At 48.3% G+C, this 15,900-nt stretch overlaps 1 protein-coding gene across 2 annotated transcripts in view; it reads right to left on the reverse strand.

Annotated features, from left to right (window-relative positions):
• The window catches only part of XRCC6 (X-ray repair cross complementing 6), a 23,673-nt gene continuing 7,773 nt past the window's right edge, over positions 1 to 15,900 (reverse strand). For both annotated transcript variants that reach the window (XM_045834846.1, XM_045834845.1), the window contains exons 4-13: positions 15,531 to 15,669; positions 14,776 to 15,030; positions 13,966 to 14,149; positions 9,819 to 10,005; positions 7,804 to 7,972; positions 6,565 to 6,726; positions 5,044 to 5,173; positions 3,671 to 3,771; positions 2,191 to 2,304; positions 1 to 402 (exon numbers count right to left, since the gene is read on the reverse strand). In XM_045834846.1, coding sequence (XP_045690802.1) covers positions 206 to 402; positions 2,191 to 2,304; positions 3,671 to 3,771; positions 5,044 to 5,173; positions 6,565 to 6,726; positions 7,804 to 7,972; positions 9,819 to 10,005; positions 13,966 to 14,149; positions 14,776 to 15,030; positions 15,531 to 15,669 — 1,638 coding nt within the window. In that variant the 3' untranslated portion in view covers positions 1 to 205. The remainder of the gene's footprint in view (positions 403 to 2,190; positions 2,305 to 3,670; positions 3,772 to 5,043; positions 5,174 to 6,564; positions 6,727 to 7,803; positions 7,973 to 9,818; positions 10,006 to 13,965; positions 14,150 to 14,775; positions 15,031 to 15,530; positions 15,670 to 15,900) is intronic.

Genomic DNA, 15,900 nt, shown 5'->3' on the forward strand with positions numbered 1-15,900 from the left:
TTAGGCTCTTTATTTAGACAATAGAATAAGGCACTGCAGAGTGGAAGGGCTATGATGTCTCCATGGCAACAGAAAGTCTCCTAAAGTTCTGGTTTCTATCAGGCAGACTCTTCCTGGCTCAGGAGGAACACATTTTCACTTGATGAGAACAAAACCAAGCAGCCCGGCCACAGGGCAGAAGCATGGCTGGGTGTCCGGTCTCCGGTCAGTCCTTCTGGAAGTGCTTGGTGAGCGCGTCCAGCAGCTCCTGCTTCCTCACGCCACCCTTCAGCCCGTGCACCCTGCAGGCTTCCCTCAGCACGGGCACCGTGAGCTTGCCCAGCGTGCCGCTGCTGACATGGACCTTCAGTTCCTCTTCGGACAAATCCAACTTGGGTCTTTTGCTTTCGGGACCTCCATCATCTGGGGGGAAGGTCAGGAGGGAGTGACTGGAAATGCCACCAGCGAGCAGCGTCCCAGCTACACACTGCATAGGGCCCTCATAAGATCTGGCCTGCAGTCAGCCGTTCTCCATAAAGCTCTGATACCCACTTAGAACATCAGGGAAAGATAGGTGTCTTGACAAGGCAGCTTCATTTAAGCATAAAATCAAAACTGTATCAACCCAGGAGGGAGTTAGGAGTAGTCTGAGTCCTATCAGTTTACCGGAAACTGCTGCTTACTCTGTATGTGCAAGGCATTCACCCCTTCCCTCCTGCCTTCCGAAAGCATTTACAGAGCACCAAGTAAGTACTAAGGCACCATGCTAGGTGATAAGAATGTGCAGGCTGAGTGAGATACACAAGTACACCATGTCCTGGCCAGGTAGCTCAGTTGGTAAGAGCATCACCCTAATATACCAAGGTTGCAGGTTCGATCCCTGGTCATGACACATACAAAAACCAACCAATGAATGCATAAATAAATGGAACAACAAATCAGTGTTTCTGTCTTGCTCTCACCCTTCCTCTCTCTCTAAAATCAGTAACAATAAAAATTTTTTTAAACGGGAAAAAAAAGTACAGTGCTAGAGCACACACAAGTACAAGTTAAAGTGTCACACTGGACACTAAAGTCACTTCACATGCAAAACAGGCAAAGCACCACGGCCACACCTACCTTCGCACAGCTCCACTACCCTCATTGGTCTTTTAGGCAAGGCCCAAATTTGGCTTTACTTGACCAAAGATAACCAAAAGGATTACAACCTAAGAACTATTCCCAGATGGTGAGGAACTCACAACGGGCTGTCCAGAAAACTGTGAGTCATGCACTGTACAGTACTTTGGATCCAGTGGTAAGAAAAACGACAGTCCTGGCTGGCGTGGCTCAGTGGGCTGAGCACGGACCTGCGAACTGAAAGGTCACCAGCTCAACTCCCAGTCAGGGCACAGGCCTGGGTTGCGGGCCAGGCCCCTAGTGGGACAACTGATGCGGGAGACAACCAGTCAGTGTTTCTTTCTCACATGGAGGTTTTCTTTTCCTCTCACACTCCCTCCCTTCTCCTCTCTCTAAAAATAAAAAAGTAAAATAAAAATCTTTAAGAAAAAAGACAGTCCAATAGAAAAAAAAGACAGTCTAGTAGAAAAAAAAAAGTTAAGGCCAAAAACTAGAAGTCATAGAAAAAAAGAAGTTCAAGAAAACTATATTTCACTCGTAACTGGAGAATTACAAACCAGAACAGAGTATCATTTTCCTTTTACTATTTCTTGTGAAAATTTTTTAAAAATAGTAAATGAAGTATAGGATGGGTGAGTGTAGAGAAATGCACCCATCCCTTCTTAGACAGGATATAAATTGCATCACTTTTTCACAGGCAAACTGGCAATTCCTATAGGAACTTTAAATGTTTATACCTCGACCCAGCAATTCCCATGCACAGAATTCACCCGATGGCTCTGCCCCCACTAGTACATGACGGCGGTCCAGGCACAGTGCAGTGTACCCGTCAGTAAAGGTCTGGCTGAATACACTAGCACAAATAAGGCAGATAGGTCACTGTGGATGTAAATCACTCTCTAACACATACAGGTGAGTAACAAAATGACCTACAAACAACCTGAGTACTATTCCACGTATGCCGAAATAGATGTTTGTATATTTAAGTATGTAGGGTTGTACAGAAATTTCGGAAAGGGCGTTGCCCTCTGTGGTAAGACCGTCAAGACGAGTTTTCGAAAGAGCCCTCGGATGTCCGCACCCAGCTCTCACCTTGTTTCTGCCTGGGAGGTTTTCTCTCGGGATTGTAATCCGGGGGGTAGACAAGCTCCTTAAACTCATCCACGAGGGAACCCAGTCTTTTATCCATTTCTTTAACCTTAGGCACTAGAAAAGCAAAACATGGGAAGAGCGGCCTGGTGAGCCACAACCCCTGGCTTCAGGTAAGCACCCAGCAGGTTGGGGGAGGCTGCGGGGAGAGGGGTCCCCAAGGAGACGGCTGACCTGGCTGTGAAAACATTCAACCAAGTTCTTCTGGCATGTACCAAGAACCTTCTAACAACTGCGTTTAATGAGCACGTATTATAGCCAGGCACCCTTCTCAATGCTTTGTTAACCTCCGGAGTAGGTACATCTGTGTCATTTTACAAAGGAGGAAAACAGGTTAACTGACTTGCCTGAGGTCAAACAGCTGGGAAGTGGTCGAGGGGAAACTGGGCTGGATTCTGGGGATTCAAACAAGTCTGTGGCCTCGTGAGGCTTACAGCTGAGCCAGGGGAAGGAGGTGGTCAAAATGCCGATGCACTACAGCTGGGCGATGCCACGGGTGAGGGACTGTGCAGTGCACAGGGGAAGCTGGGGTGGGGCGGGGGTGGGGGTGCGTGGGGGGGGGGGGGGGGGGGGGCGGGGGGTCAGGAAGGACTTTCGGGAAGCTGATTGTTCTTCCTCAGGCAGATACTATCCCAAGCAGGAAAAAGAACAGGGGTGAGAAACAGCAGGTAACGAACAGCTTGACACAGCGTGAGGAGGGCAGGACCAGCAAGGTGGCTGGAAAGGCAAGCGTAGCGAGGTCCCAGGAACCCGGAAAGCCTGCCCAGGGACTAACTCTTCATAACAACAGCGTGGAAACACGGAAGGCCTACGAGCAGGGGAGCAGCACGATCAGATCTGCATTTCTGAAAGGTGCCCCCCCCGACAGCCGTGTGGAGTATGAATGGAAGGCAGGTAAGGCAGAAGGCTGAAGTGCTGTGTGTGAAACCGGAGGGAGGAGGGGCGGGTTGGACCATAAACATGTAAAGTGATAGAGCGGACAGGACCTACTAATGGAATGAGGTGTGGAGGCAGCGGGGGGGCAGTGGCTGGGGTCCAGGAACATTCAAGACCAACCAGCGCCTAGCTCACAGTTTCTAGGACTAACTGAGCGAGCACACAGGACCGTGCCTGGCACACAACAAGCGCTCAAAAAATGGTGTCGGTTTTGTTTTTTAAACTTTTACCACCATGCAGCCACGGGCGGCCTCGCTCAGAGGCAGGCCTCAGAAGCCCGGCACTTTCTCCTCCTCCTCCTCTCGCTGCAGGACTGGCCGAGTCTGTTCCCCGGCAGGCTACGCTAGTCTAGAAAACCGCTCCGACAGACGGGGGCTGGACAACGAGGTTAAGTCTCGAGAGGGTGCTAGGAAATGCACCCACAGGACTGGCCAGGGTGCGACCAGTAAGAACGGCTCCCACGACAGGAACTTCTCAGCCTTCTTACGTGTCACATCCACGGCCTGCTCGGGCTCCATCAGATCCAAAGCCAAGGCCTCCAGGTTCCTGAAGTACTGCTGCAGCACCGGGTTCTCAAAGCTGTCGCTCCTGTTAAAACAATAATGATGGTGAATGTTAAGTAAATTTTAAAATAAAAACATAAACACTTTAAAAATAATAAAGTTAAATAAACCCAACTCAGCCCACGCTCCAGGTCAGCTGAGAAAAATGCCCCAAATAAAAGGAGCTGAGAATCTTGTCTTTTGCATCAACCTCTCTTTCTCCAATTTCTCAATTTATTGTCTGATGCTAGCGATCCAAAAGCTAATTTAAAAGCAAGCAAGAGCTGCCCTCCTGTCTGTCACTGGAAGCTCGGGGCAGAGACAGGCACGGGGGAGGCAGGGCTATGTACGGACAGAGAAAAGACAAAGGAGAGGTGATGAAAGATGAGGAGGCAATGGACCTAAGGACTCTTTCTTCCCAGATTCAGCCGCAGTGTGCGTGTAAAAAGAGACAGACTCTACAGTCGGAAAGACCTAGCTCTTTCCATCCGGATGAGTCTGCACAAGCTGCCTCACTCTACTAAGCCTCAGTTTCTCCATCTGTAAAACGGGCATGAGACCTACCTTTCAGGGTTCTTATGAAGAATAAGCGAGATGATGTTAGAACTGCATCTAGAACAGTGCCTGGCACAGGACGGAATCTTACTAATGCTTCCACTTCCCAATAAAGGACCATGTTTGGAGGGGAAGGTGTTTGCCCAGAGGTCGGCAGAGACAGGGAAGCAGTCTAAACACAAAGGAGGAATGTGGAAAAAAAAGTATGTTTGGTGTCTGTCCCACTATGCGGGTTCTGAGAGGCGGTCTGTGTGTGTGTGACAGGGAATGACTTGAAGTATATGACCATCCTGTTAATCCTGGGACAATTTACACTGGATGTACTTACTTTTCCTCACTGTGTGACTAAACGAAGGAAAAGGCCAACTAAGAATCCTCTCCTCACTGCTGCTTTCTTGAACTTGCTCGACTCACCTGGCTTTCTCAGCGCAACCCAACAGGTCGCCCAGCTGTAGGCACTTAGCACAACTCCAGTGTGCAGTGCAGGCGGGGGCAAAAGTGGGCTTCCAGTTGTTTGTATGGAAAACAATACAATAGTAACCTCTGTGTGTGCACAGTACTCACAACTATAAATCCACTTTTGCCCCATCCTACACAATAAGAACTTCCAGTCTCTAATTGCTTTTAAAAAATAATAATCTATGAGTTAAAGGAAAAGAGTAAAATCTCATTCTCTTGGTCTGTGCGTAACTCAAATTTCCAACAAGAGTTCCGACTCGGGGGGCAGGTCCAGAAGGAAGCCCGGGACTGACCGCCTGCTCACCTGTACTTGAAGCGGAGCTTCTGAACAATGGCCTTCATCTTGTCTACCTGCTCTGGGTTTGCCACGACCTTTTCAGTGAAGGGCACCTTCCGCTTATCATCGGCGTAGGGCAAGAAAATAAGATGGAAGCCTGAAGGAGGGAGATAAGATTTCTGAGATCTGACTTAACAGAAGGTCTCAGTGACTGAGTTGTCCTTTGTCCCTCAGCTCCAGATTCACCCTTCTATGTCCCATGATGCTGCATCCGCCAGAGACTCCGCCCACGGGGTGACCCCAGGGCAGGGGCGCTCCTCTCCATACACTCCGTGTTCCTGTCACTGCGGCTCCAGCCCCGGCTCTTTACCCGGCGGCGGCAGCTGCTTCCACCTCCAGCTTTTCTGATACACCAGGGCCTGCGGGATGCTGCCCACTCCCCCTGGAAGACCAAGTCCCACCTTCCTCACACACCGGAGGCCCGGAGGCCCTCCTCGGCGCCCCCTCTTATCCCCCACCCTCCACCACACGCTGAAAAGGGAGACGGGAGGACACTCAGGGTGAACTCGTTCCGGTCACGGACTGGTTCTGAAGACAGAAAAATCTGGAGACTGGAGCCAGCGGCTGCCGCCGCCCCTGGAGGGCCCTTGCAGGCAATGCTGACAGCATGAAGCAAGGGCAAGGAGCAAGGCCCCTCGCTCTCCTCCGCCCTGCCGTCTCCCCGGCCCCTGCTCTTTGCAGAGCCCGCTCACACAGGAGACCCTGGGTCTGGAGAGTCTCGGCCCCAGAGCACTGAAGGGTGAACTTGGAGCTGAGCGGTAACAGCGTAAAAACTGATAAACAAAGCTATTCCTGAGCGTTGTGATGACCAGGCTCAGAAATAGTACGTTCGTTCAAAGAGTTACTTTATAAAGTCAGTATTTACTAGCATGGTTAAAGAAAAAGGAAGGCCATCATCCATAGGCTACTCTGTGCTGGGCACCTGTATGTTTATTAGTGTATTTCAAATGTGAAACAACCCTGAGAGAAAGGTGTTCCAGGATTCTCATCTTTGCAGATAAGGAGTATGAATAGAAAGGTTAAATTATGTGCCCAAACTGGCCAGCCAGCGAGTGGCAGAGATGGCCCTAAAACAAAAGAAAGCTTCCAGACACACAGCATAAGGTGAAGTCTAACTTCAAAACCCATGTCTTTCCGCCACAGCTCACGGCCTTGGTGGATGCAGGAGCCACACTGAACACTAAGCATGACAAGGGTGCCAAACAACGGCTTTTGGTCAAGACAGGCACTGGCAGTGAGACCCCGTGAACTTGTGTCGGTGACCTGCACACAGTCCGCTGAGCAGTCAGCCCTCAACCCTCAAGCGGCCTCGTGCGGCTGTGTGTGCGGCGCGCCGTGCGTCAGCCTCGCCCCTGAAACCTTCACAACACGCTCCCCGGGCCCCACTCCTGCAGACTCTGCTACAGCGGGTCTGAGCGGGAATCTCCCACGAGCGATTCCAACGCCTCAGCAAGCTTCAGGAGCACTGGAAATGCCTCGTTCACATACCTGGGGGAGCCACCTGAATCTTCTGGTCATCCAGCTCCTCTTCCTGGGGCACCAAGGCCACAAAGTAAGGGGGGGTGTTGTGGCGGGGGGTGTATCTGCACACTGCCATGACCTCCTTCTCCAGACACTTGGTGAGGAGAGCACTGAACAGGGTTGAGCTCCCTGGAAGACAAACATCCGAGGGGTCTACATCCTCAAGTGTCTCTTCCTTTCTTCCCTCTTAGCCCTCGCTATAAGCCTACAGTTTCTCTTCCATTGTTTAAAACGGGCCTATGATACTTCAGCAGATTTAGGGGTGGTGACCCACAGCTGAGGGGAAAGTGGGGGCAGCGGAAATGTGGAAAGGAATGAGAGACCGGATGTCTCAGATACTCAATTTAGGGGCGCGAATTATTAATGGCAGTTCACTCTTGCTATCTTTAGGCCGATAACATAAGCCTCGGTTGCTGGTGAAAACCAATCGGGTCAGATCAGGGAGGTTCAGTAGCACTCCAGCACCACGCAGGTCTGAACAGCAAAAGCACTCAGTGGCTGAGTGTAGATCATCTTTAACCGCCAGCACGAGGGAAGAAGTTTTTTGTTTTGTTTTCAAGCTATCTGATGTCTCAAATAAAGAATTCCATATTAGTTTTTTTTTAAGGTATTTTCCCCCCAACCTCAATTTTCCTTTATTTATTTATTTTTAAAGATTTTACTTTTTTTTATTATTTTTAGAGAGGGAAGGGAGGGAGAAAGAGAGAGAAACATCAATGTGCGGTTGCTGGGGGCCGTGGCCTGCAACCCAGGCATGTACCCTGCCTGGGAATCGAACCTGTGATGCTTTGGTTTGCAGCCCGAGCTCAATCCACTGAGCCATGCCAGCCAGGGCAGAAGTTTTTTAATACTAATTTCCATATCCCCTCCTGGACACTCACAATGCACACCAGTGTATTATAAGTCCTAAAGAAATCTCTTTCACTTAGTTCAGCCCCGCCCTCCCAGACTTTATTCGAGCATGAAACACTTTCAAAATACCCCGGGAACACACCCGATCTCGTTTCCAAGCAGCACCGGTTCAGGAAACGCTGCTCAGCAAGTCGCCTTCTGAGCGCCTCACGCGTCCCCCTCGGTCCGCGCCACTCACCGCTCACCAGGGACTCCTCGGGGCACACGAACAGGGCCTCTCGGTCCGCGCCACTCACCGCTCACCAGGGACTCCTCGGGGCACACGAACAGGGCCTCTCGGTCCGCGCCACTCACCGCTCACCAGGGACTCCTCGGGGTACACGAACAGGGCGGGCCGCACGTAATGGTGCTTCTTCAGCATCACCAGGGGCTTGAAACCGATGAGAACCAAACCTGGCTCATCGAACCGCTTCAGCTGTTCCGTCTCCTCCTTCTCTAGCACGATCTGACGACTCCTGTAGATCTAAAGGCGGGGGACAACGAGGGGCCACCTAGACAGATGGCTGGAGATGCGCAATGGCTGCCACGCGACAGACACAGCGAGTCACAGCCTGCTTGCCTCTAAGGAGCAGGAGCCTGGCTAGCCAGGGCCATCGCCCCCTGCCACCAGGAATGAACGTTTACTGAGTGCCCGGCGGGCCCTTCACACCTGTCATCCGGTGTATCTTCTGCAACAGCGGTTGGTGGTGGATGTTAAAAACTGTTTTAAGGTAAGTGAACCGAGGCTCAGTGGTCGGTAACTTGTACCGGGTGACACAACTGATTTGGACTTTAAACCCACATCTGTCTGGTACCAAAGACCATGCTCTTCAAGCATTTGTGCCTCCCCTCATGTATGTGTATGGAGCGCTCATCCCTGACGCACAAAGAGTGCTCAAACCACACCGATTTAACAAGGAAGAAAAGAAAGAAAACCCCACCCCTACTCATTGCGAGGACCTGGGTCAGGGAGTGGGCTGGGTCTCGATTAGTGCGGGAGGCAGGCGCACATGCACCAAAAGAACTATGTCCGACCTTCAGTGTCTGCCTTTTGATCCTAGCTATGCGGTTAGTGACAGAGTCAAACTGGGGTTTTATAAGAAACAGGACCCTCAGTGTGTTTTTTTTTAGGGACATTGAATCAAGAAAGAAACTCAACGCCCTGGCTGATGTGGCTCAGTGGGTTGAGCACCAGCCTGCAAACTGAAAGGTCGCCAGTTTAATTACTGGTCAGGGCACATGCCCGGGCTGCGGGCCAGGTCTCTAGCTGGGGGCGTGCAAGGAGCACCCGATCAATATACACACTGATGTTTCTGTCCTGCTTTCTCCCTCCCTTCCCCTCTCTCTAAAAGTAAATGAATAAAATCTTTAAAAAAGAAAAAGAAAAAAAGAAAGAAACTCAGTGACTAGAAAAGCTTCCTACTGTAAACGAATATGGAAAAATAATTACTTCCAAAATGGAAAAGGAAGTTTCTTCCTTTCCTCTCTTTCAGAAAGCAGGGCGGAGCACTGCGGCTTGAAATCTGTACTCCACCAAACATCTCACACGCTTCGATCGTCTCCCGCACTTCGCATAATCAAAAAGGAAGAATGATTCATTTGATTTTAATTTCAGATATCAAACCCTTCCACAGACTGAACAAAGGTGAAAGGACGGGGATAGATAATAATGTTCTACATTCAGAGTTGATGTTTCAGATTAAGAAAGGCATATGTGTATTATTTCAAAGCACAGGAAAAATCTAGTTAGTTTGGCCAAACAAAAAATTCCCTCCTTTTTTTTTTTAGATTTTATTTATTTATTTTTAGAGAGGGAAGGGAGGGAGAGAGAGAGAGAGAGAAACATCAATGTGCGGTTGCTGGGGGCCGTGGCCTGCAACCCAGGCATGTGCCCTGACTGGGAATCGAACCTGCGACACTTTGGTTTGCAGCCCGAGCTCAATCCACTGAGCTATGCCAGCCAGGGCAAAATTCCCTCCTTTAAAAAAAAAATTGCACTTGACACCTAACACACTTCCCCTGGCTCCTCGTCTCCCCAGTTGACTGAGCACGTTCTGCTGTTGCACTGAGCGAGGACTGACACTGGAAGACACAGGGCAGCCTGGGCCAAGTGGTCAGGGGCTGGAGTTCCACTGACCTCTCTTTCAAACACTGGCTCTATCTACCTTTCCAGCCCTCAAGGTACCCCTGATCTAGACGCCGTAGTTCCAAAGCTTTAACAGCTTGGCTAGAAACATGAGCACATGAAAGCTACCTGGTTAGGCTGATAAATGTCTCCCCTCCCTGCTAACCCTTCAATGGGACAAAATTCAGTAGGCAGGCAGGCTTACCCGAGACCTCTTGGTGTCGCTTGGCAGAAGCAAACCGCCTGTATTTACATTAAATGTCCGTGTCTTGGTTTTCACTGGTTCGTTGGTTTCCCGATAAAGCCTGATTGGAGCAGGCCTGACGGCCTTCTGGACTGTATTATAAATGCCGACAGAGAGCGCTGTATCTTTGTTGAGCTTAAATTTCAACCTGGAGGAGAGAAAGACAAGCATAGACTGAGAGATTATACTTCCCTACCTAAAGTTCCTTCATGGCACCCAAGCCTTAGTTTGCTTCAATCTCTCTTATAACCCCAAGCAAGCTTTTAGAGTACACATTTAATTAATTTTAATAGTATAATGGAGCCCTGGCTGGCATAGCTCAATGGATTGAGTGCGGGCTGCGAACCAAAGTGTCACAGGTTCAATTCCCAGTCAGGGCACATGCCTGGGTTGCAGGCCACGGCCCCCAGCAACTGCACATTGATGTTTCTCTCTCTCTCTCTCTCTCTTTCTCCCTCCCTTCCCTCTCTAAAAACAAATAAAATCTTTAAAAAAAATTTTAAAAATAGTATAATGGAGTTTGCTGTAATACTATCTCAGGGTCTACTCCATAAAAATTAGCTCCGGAATATATTGACTATGTAAGATAATAATAAGGAAAATACTATAATAAAAATAATGATTTTTTTACATTGAACCCAACACTATTCCAATCCCTCTACAACTATTCACTCACTGCATCATCACAGTAACCACTTATGTAAGTGCTATATTGATTATCTGCTCTTTCTGCCTGTCTAGTATCCCTTCTCCCTTCTTTTAACAACAAAACCCCAATGTTTCTGTGGGAATCACCCGGCCACCACTGCAGTTTCGGGGGCGCGCTAATCAAAGTGCTATGCTCTTCCCTGGCCCAGAGGTGGGCATATCTGATCCAGGCTCAAGCCACACTGGACACATTCTCTTTGGAGTCTGGGTCACGGTCAGAGGGACGCTTTCTGACAGTGGCACCCTGAAGGCACTGTCATTACTTCTTGCTGTCTAGATCCTTGGAGCCGCTCTGGTTCCTAGACTATCTACCCTGTTTGGAAGTTTGCTTGATTATACTGAAATTGGTTAAGAGTCAGTTTCTATTGCTCGCCAACCATAAACCTTATTATTGTCCTTATCACAGATGAAAACATTGAGGCTCAGAGATGTTATATAACTTATTTAGCAGCAGACAACATAAAAACTGGTGTTCAAACTCTGGTATGTCTGATTCAAAACTCAGGTACTTATCTGTTGTGACATACTGCTCCAGAATATTCATACCAACATCTTAAGAAACAACAGGACCTCTAGAAAATGTAGTGTTGTTTTTCTACAGATTTCATTTACTTATTTTCAGATAGAGGGGAAGGGAGAAAGGGAGGGAGAGCAATACTGATGTGCGAGGGAAACATCAGCTGGTTGCCTCTCACATGCCCCCGACTGGGGACCTGGCCCACAACCCGGGCATGTGCCCTGACTGGGAATTGAACCGGCCACCTTTTGATTTGCAGGCCGGCATTCAGTCCACTGAGCCACAGCAGCCACAGCGAAAATGTGTTCTATAGTAATCACAATGTGCAAAATATTTACAAAACGATATTGTAAAAAAAAAGGCGCAACACAAAAATAACCCATGTTATGCCTTTTTTTCCAAGCACATACATGTGGAACATTTTCTAGGATAGACCATATGCTGGGGCAGAAAACAAGACTAAATGTATGCAAAAAGACTGAGATCATACAAAGGATCTTCTTTAACCACAATAGAAAGAATTCTGGGAAAACCTCAAATGTTAGGAAATTAAACAATATACTTCTAAATAACCCAAGAGGTCAAGAAAGAAATCACAAGGAAAATTTAAATTGTTTTGAAAGTGAGAATACAACATATCAAAAGGTATAGGATGAAGCTAAAATCAAGTGTTTAGAGGGAAATGTATGGCTTTAAACACCTTTACCGAAAAGAAGAAAAGTGTCAAATTAATAACCCTGTCTTTACTGTTGCGGAATGTTTAGGAACAAGTACTGACTTTAAAGTGAGCGTTGTAAACACGTGACAACTAGTTCAAAGGTATATCGGTTCGCACGGCGGAAAGAACACTGTTTGAAGACCGAGTCCTACCTAGAAACGTTGGCTTCTGGAACAAGCACCTAATATATCCCCAGATCAATCTGATATTGCACAGTGTGGCCCCCCGGTGAGTACTAGTAACAGGTGGCATTACTAACACCACCAACCGTTTGCTGGCTTCCTATTTGAAACTGTTCTGGTGACTCAAACTCAGTTGTCTAACAGCTGCTGAAGGAGGGCTGAGAATAAATGTAACCAATTAAAAACTACACAATCTTCAAAAGCAATTTAAAAAAATTGCTGTATCCTGGAGAAAAGCACTGGCCAATGTGGTCCACTATGACTTCAGGCTTCAAGTGACCTTGGTTCTATTTTTAGCCCAAAATAGCAAATCCAGTACTCCTCCCACCCGGTCTTAAATGTTCGTATTTATAAACTAAAGTAACTTTTGACCTTGAAAATGACATAAGTCTAAGTCAACCTACAGTTACAGGACAGCATCCCAGTTTATAACACCATGGTGTAAGTCATAACCCACCAGGGAAGACGTGGAAGCCACAGTGCAGAACGAGTTGCTTCCTATGTTTAACTTCCTTTGAAGTGTCTTCAATGTTATTAATGGGTAGGTTTCAACCCACTTGAAAGGGCTGTCATTACGGATTAAATAAGTTACTTGATGTGTTCACAAAGAACTTAGAGTAGTGCCTGGCACACAATAACCACGCACTAAGGTAAATTTATTATTCGATTATAGCAAGAACAAGTGCAATAATTTTCTAAGGCACTATTAGTTCTCAAACAGCTCCAATGTGTCATTACTCACATTAAGTAGCCTACAATGACGCTTCCACAGAATAGCAAGAATCGCTCCCATTCATAAATAGTCACTGCGTGCCAAGCACCGTGCCGACGTTATCCCCTTTAAGCACCACCGCGGTCCTGTGAGGAGCTATCGGTTTTGCTCCCATTTTACTGAGGCTCAGAGAAGTTACATGCCGTACCTCAGGCCACACAGCAGAGGGGCCAGGACTAGAATCCAAGCCATCTGCCTCAAATTTAGGCTCCCTGCCACCCAGACCGAAAGGTGTAGATTTCCACACTGTCACAGGAACAACATGTCACCATTTCAGGAAGGGAGAAGCGGTAACAGGGTGCTTGTCTGAGGAAAGAGTAAGAGTTCCAAAGGGAAAAGGAAGGCAATGACAACACGACAACCGCGGTGGTAAGCTGGGCCGTGGCTTCCTTACGACAGTGTCACGGGTCTTCTGGTAGAGTACCAGTCATCTCTTGCAAAGTGCCCCAAACCCACCGATCGTCACATTCCCCTATGTTGGGGAAATAGTCTCAAGTGCAAACCTGATGCTCTTTAGGAAGAAACGCTGAGGGGCCCCTAGGACCCAAAGCCAAAGCCTCCAACAGATAAATCTAACAATCTGGTTCCTATTGGACTCGGGCTTGTAAGAAATCAGAATAACGCCATTTCGGCAACAATGATAGTAACTAGCACTTATGGAGTTTTAGCTCTATACCAGCAACTACTGTCATCCCCAATTTATAGAGAAGCAAGCAGACAATGAACTAGTGAGTGCGACTGAGGATACTGTTAGGCCACGACTGCTTGCCCCCAGAAAGTGGGGGGCTGTGTTACTCTGAAGAAATATACCAGCTCTTTCCGGGGGAGAGAAGCACATTACGGGCGCTGTCCTGAAATCCAGCAAGTCTTTTAGAGGAGCCCAGCGAAGCAGAGACACACACAGCCCAGAGTCAGGCAGCCAGGGCGTCAGAGCCACGCACTGGTGAGTTCTTTTCCTGTGCTTCCTTTTTGTTGTGGTGGTGGTGATTTCTTTTCTGATGTATTGATTTTAGAGAGAGAGAAACATCAACCTGTTGTTCCACCCATTTATGCATTGATTGGTTGATTCTTGTATGTGCCCTGACTAGGAACTGAACCTGTAAGCTTTGCCTGTCAGGACAACGCTCCAACCAGCTACCGGCCAGGGTCATGCACTGTTTACGATCAGTTAGGAGACTCGTGGGCGTTGCTGGCCCAGGCTCAGTGCCCACCTGACAAGCGCACGCTTCTTGGTCTCCTTGGCGCGGACCCGCCTCAGCAGGTCCTCCAGCTTGCTCGATTCCTGGAAGTGGACCTGCAGGTCCTCGTCCTCCGCCACACTGACGATGTCTCTGTAGAACAAGGACGTGTCAAAGCCCCCGTGTTTCCTCAGGTGCATCAAGTCAAGGAAGATACCTGGGACGAGGACAGAGAGAAGTGAGGGGAAACAATTTGCAGCAACGATTTTTCTTTTCCGTTAGGCTCAAACATGCTTCTTAAAGCTCCCCAAAGAACTACACTAATTATTAACATGTCAGGAATTAGAGAAGATGGCTAGGGGAATCAGCTACTACAATGACTTCAGATGATGTATTCCAATAACCACCATTCACAGTAGCATTAAAATCAAGAAAATCTTGCTCTGGGAGAGCCCTTCAGGCGATTGACGGCCTGGCCATTTTCACTGGGAATGTCCCACAGGTGACTCCTCTGGCTTCCCTTTTATTTCCATTTTACTCTGAATGGTGAAAAGCAAATGTTTGACATCAACTATAAAGAAACAATGGCATTAAGTACCAATTTAAAAGAACTGGGAAGCCCTGGCTGGCGTAGCTCAGTGGCTTGAGCATGGGCTGCAAACCAAAGCATTGAAGGTTCGATTCCCTGTCAGGGCACATGCCTGGGTTGCAGGCCACGGCCCCCAGCAACCGCACATCGATGTTTCTCTCTCTCTCTCTCTCTCTCTCCCTCCCTTCCCTCTCTAAAAATAAATAAATAAAATATTAAAAAAAAATAAATAAAAGAACTGGAAAAATGCCCACCTGTGTCACGGAGATCCCCAGCTTTGGTCCTGGCCCGACTGGCTTTGGCACTGTCGTCGCCGTGGGGGTCATCTTCGTTGGTGAAGAGCATGATCCTCTTATGGCTCATCTTGACCTGGACATCGCTGAAGAGGTTGGCACAGACCCACAGCACTTCACTTAGTGAGTAGGCACACCCACCGCCGATCCGGTCTTGGAAATGTTTCTGCCCCTGCCGCCCCTTGAACTGCGCGAGCTCCAACACTCGTTTAGCACCTGCTCAGAGACAGGGAGTCAGATGGGCAGAGAAGGCAGGGCAGCGTCAGCGGACAGGTGCCTTTACCAGGGCAACAGGAGAGCCTGAGGTCCCGTCCTCACCCCAGGGCTGGTCAAGCCCTACAGCCCAAGTCCACACCCCGGTGAGAAGCCCCTGGTGCAGGAAGCACACTCTCAGTCAGGGTGTCACCTGCCCCTGTCTCCTCATCTCTGTTCAGAGCCACAACCTTCTCGTTTAGGGGAAAAGATCGTCTTAGCCCTGACCAGCATGGCTCAGTTGGGCATCATCCTGCAAAGTGAAAGGTTTGATTCCCGGGCAGGGCACCTGCCTGCATTGCAGGCCAGGTCCCCAGTTTGGGGTGTGCGAGAGGCGACTGGTCAACGTTTCTCTCACGCATTCACGTTTCCCTCCCCCACTTTCTCTCTCCCTACCCCCTCTCTAAAAATGGATAAATAAAATCTTCAAAAAAAAAAAAAGTTAATCTTAGAATGCTACGGACCTGGATTATCCAACTCCTGTAAGACATAAATATTTTTGAAATTCACTGAGTTTTTGTCCTTCTCAGTACCATAGAACACCACTGCCAAGAGATCTCGATCACTGCTTATGATTTTATTGGTGTACACACTCTGGATACACTGGAGAAATAAGAACAAGAATTCAATTAATGTTTAACTACTTACCACTAAACAAACTCTAAGTGCCTGGCACATAATAGGTGTTTGATATATGCTTGCTGAATGTGTACATGGCATTAGAATAAGCTATGACCTCCACCTTCAGGAAATTCATAAATCAGTGAGAGTGATGGGCATATATAGTGCACTGAATTAAGAAACTGTAAACTAGCCCTGGCTGGCGTAGCTCAG

This window comes from Phyllostomus hastatus, unplaced genomic scaffold (assembly GCF_019186645.2).
Source record: "Phyllostomus hastatus isolate PE091 unplaced genomic scaffold, TTU_PhHast_1.1 phas_contig_198, whole genome shotgun sequence".
In the NCBI taxonomy this organism is placed as follows: domain Eukaryota; kingdom Metazoa; phylum Chordata; class Mammalia; order Chiroptera; family Phyllostomidae; genus Phyllostomus; species Phyllostomus hastatus.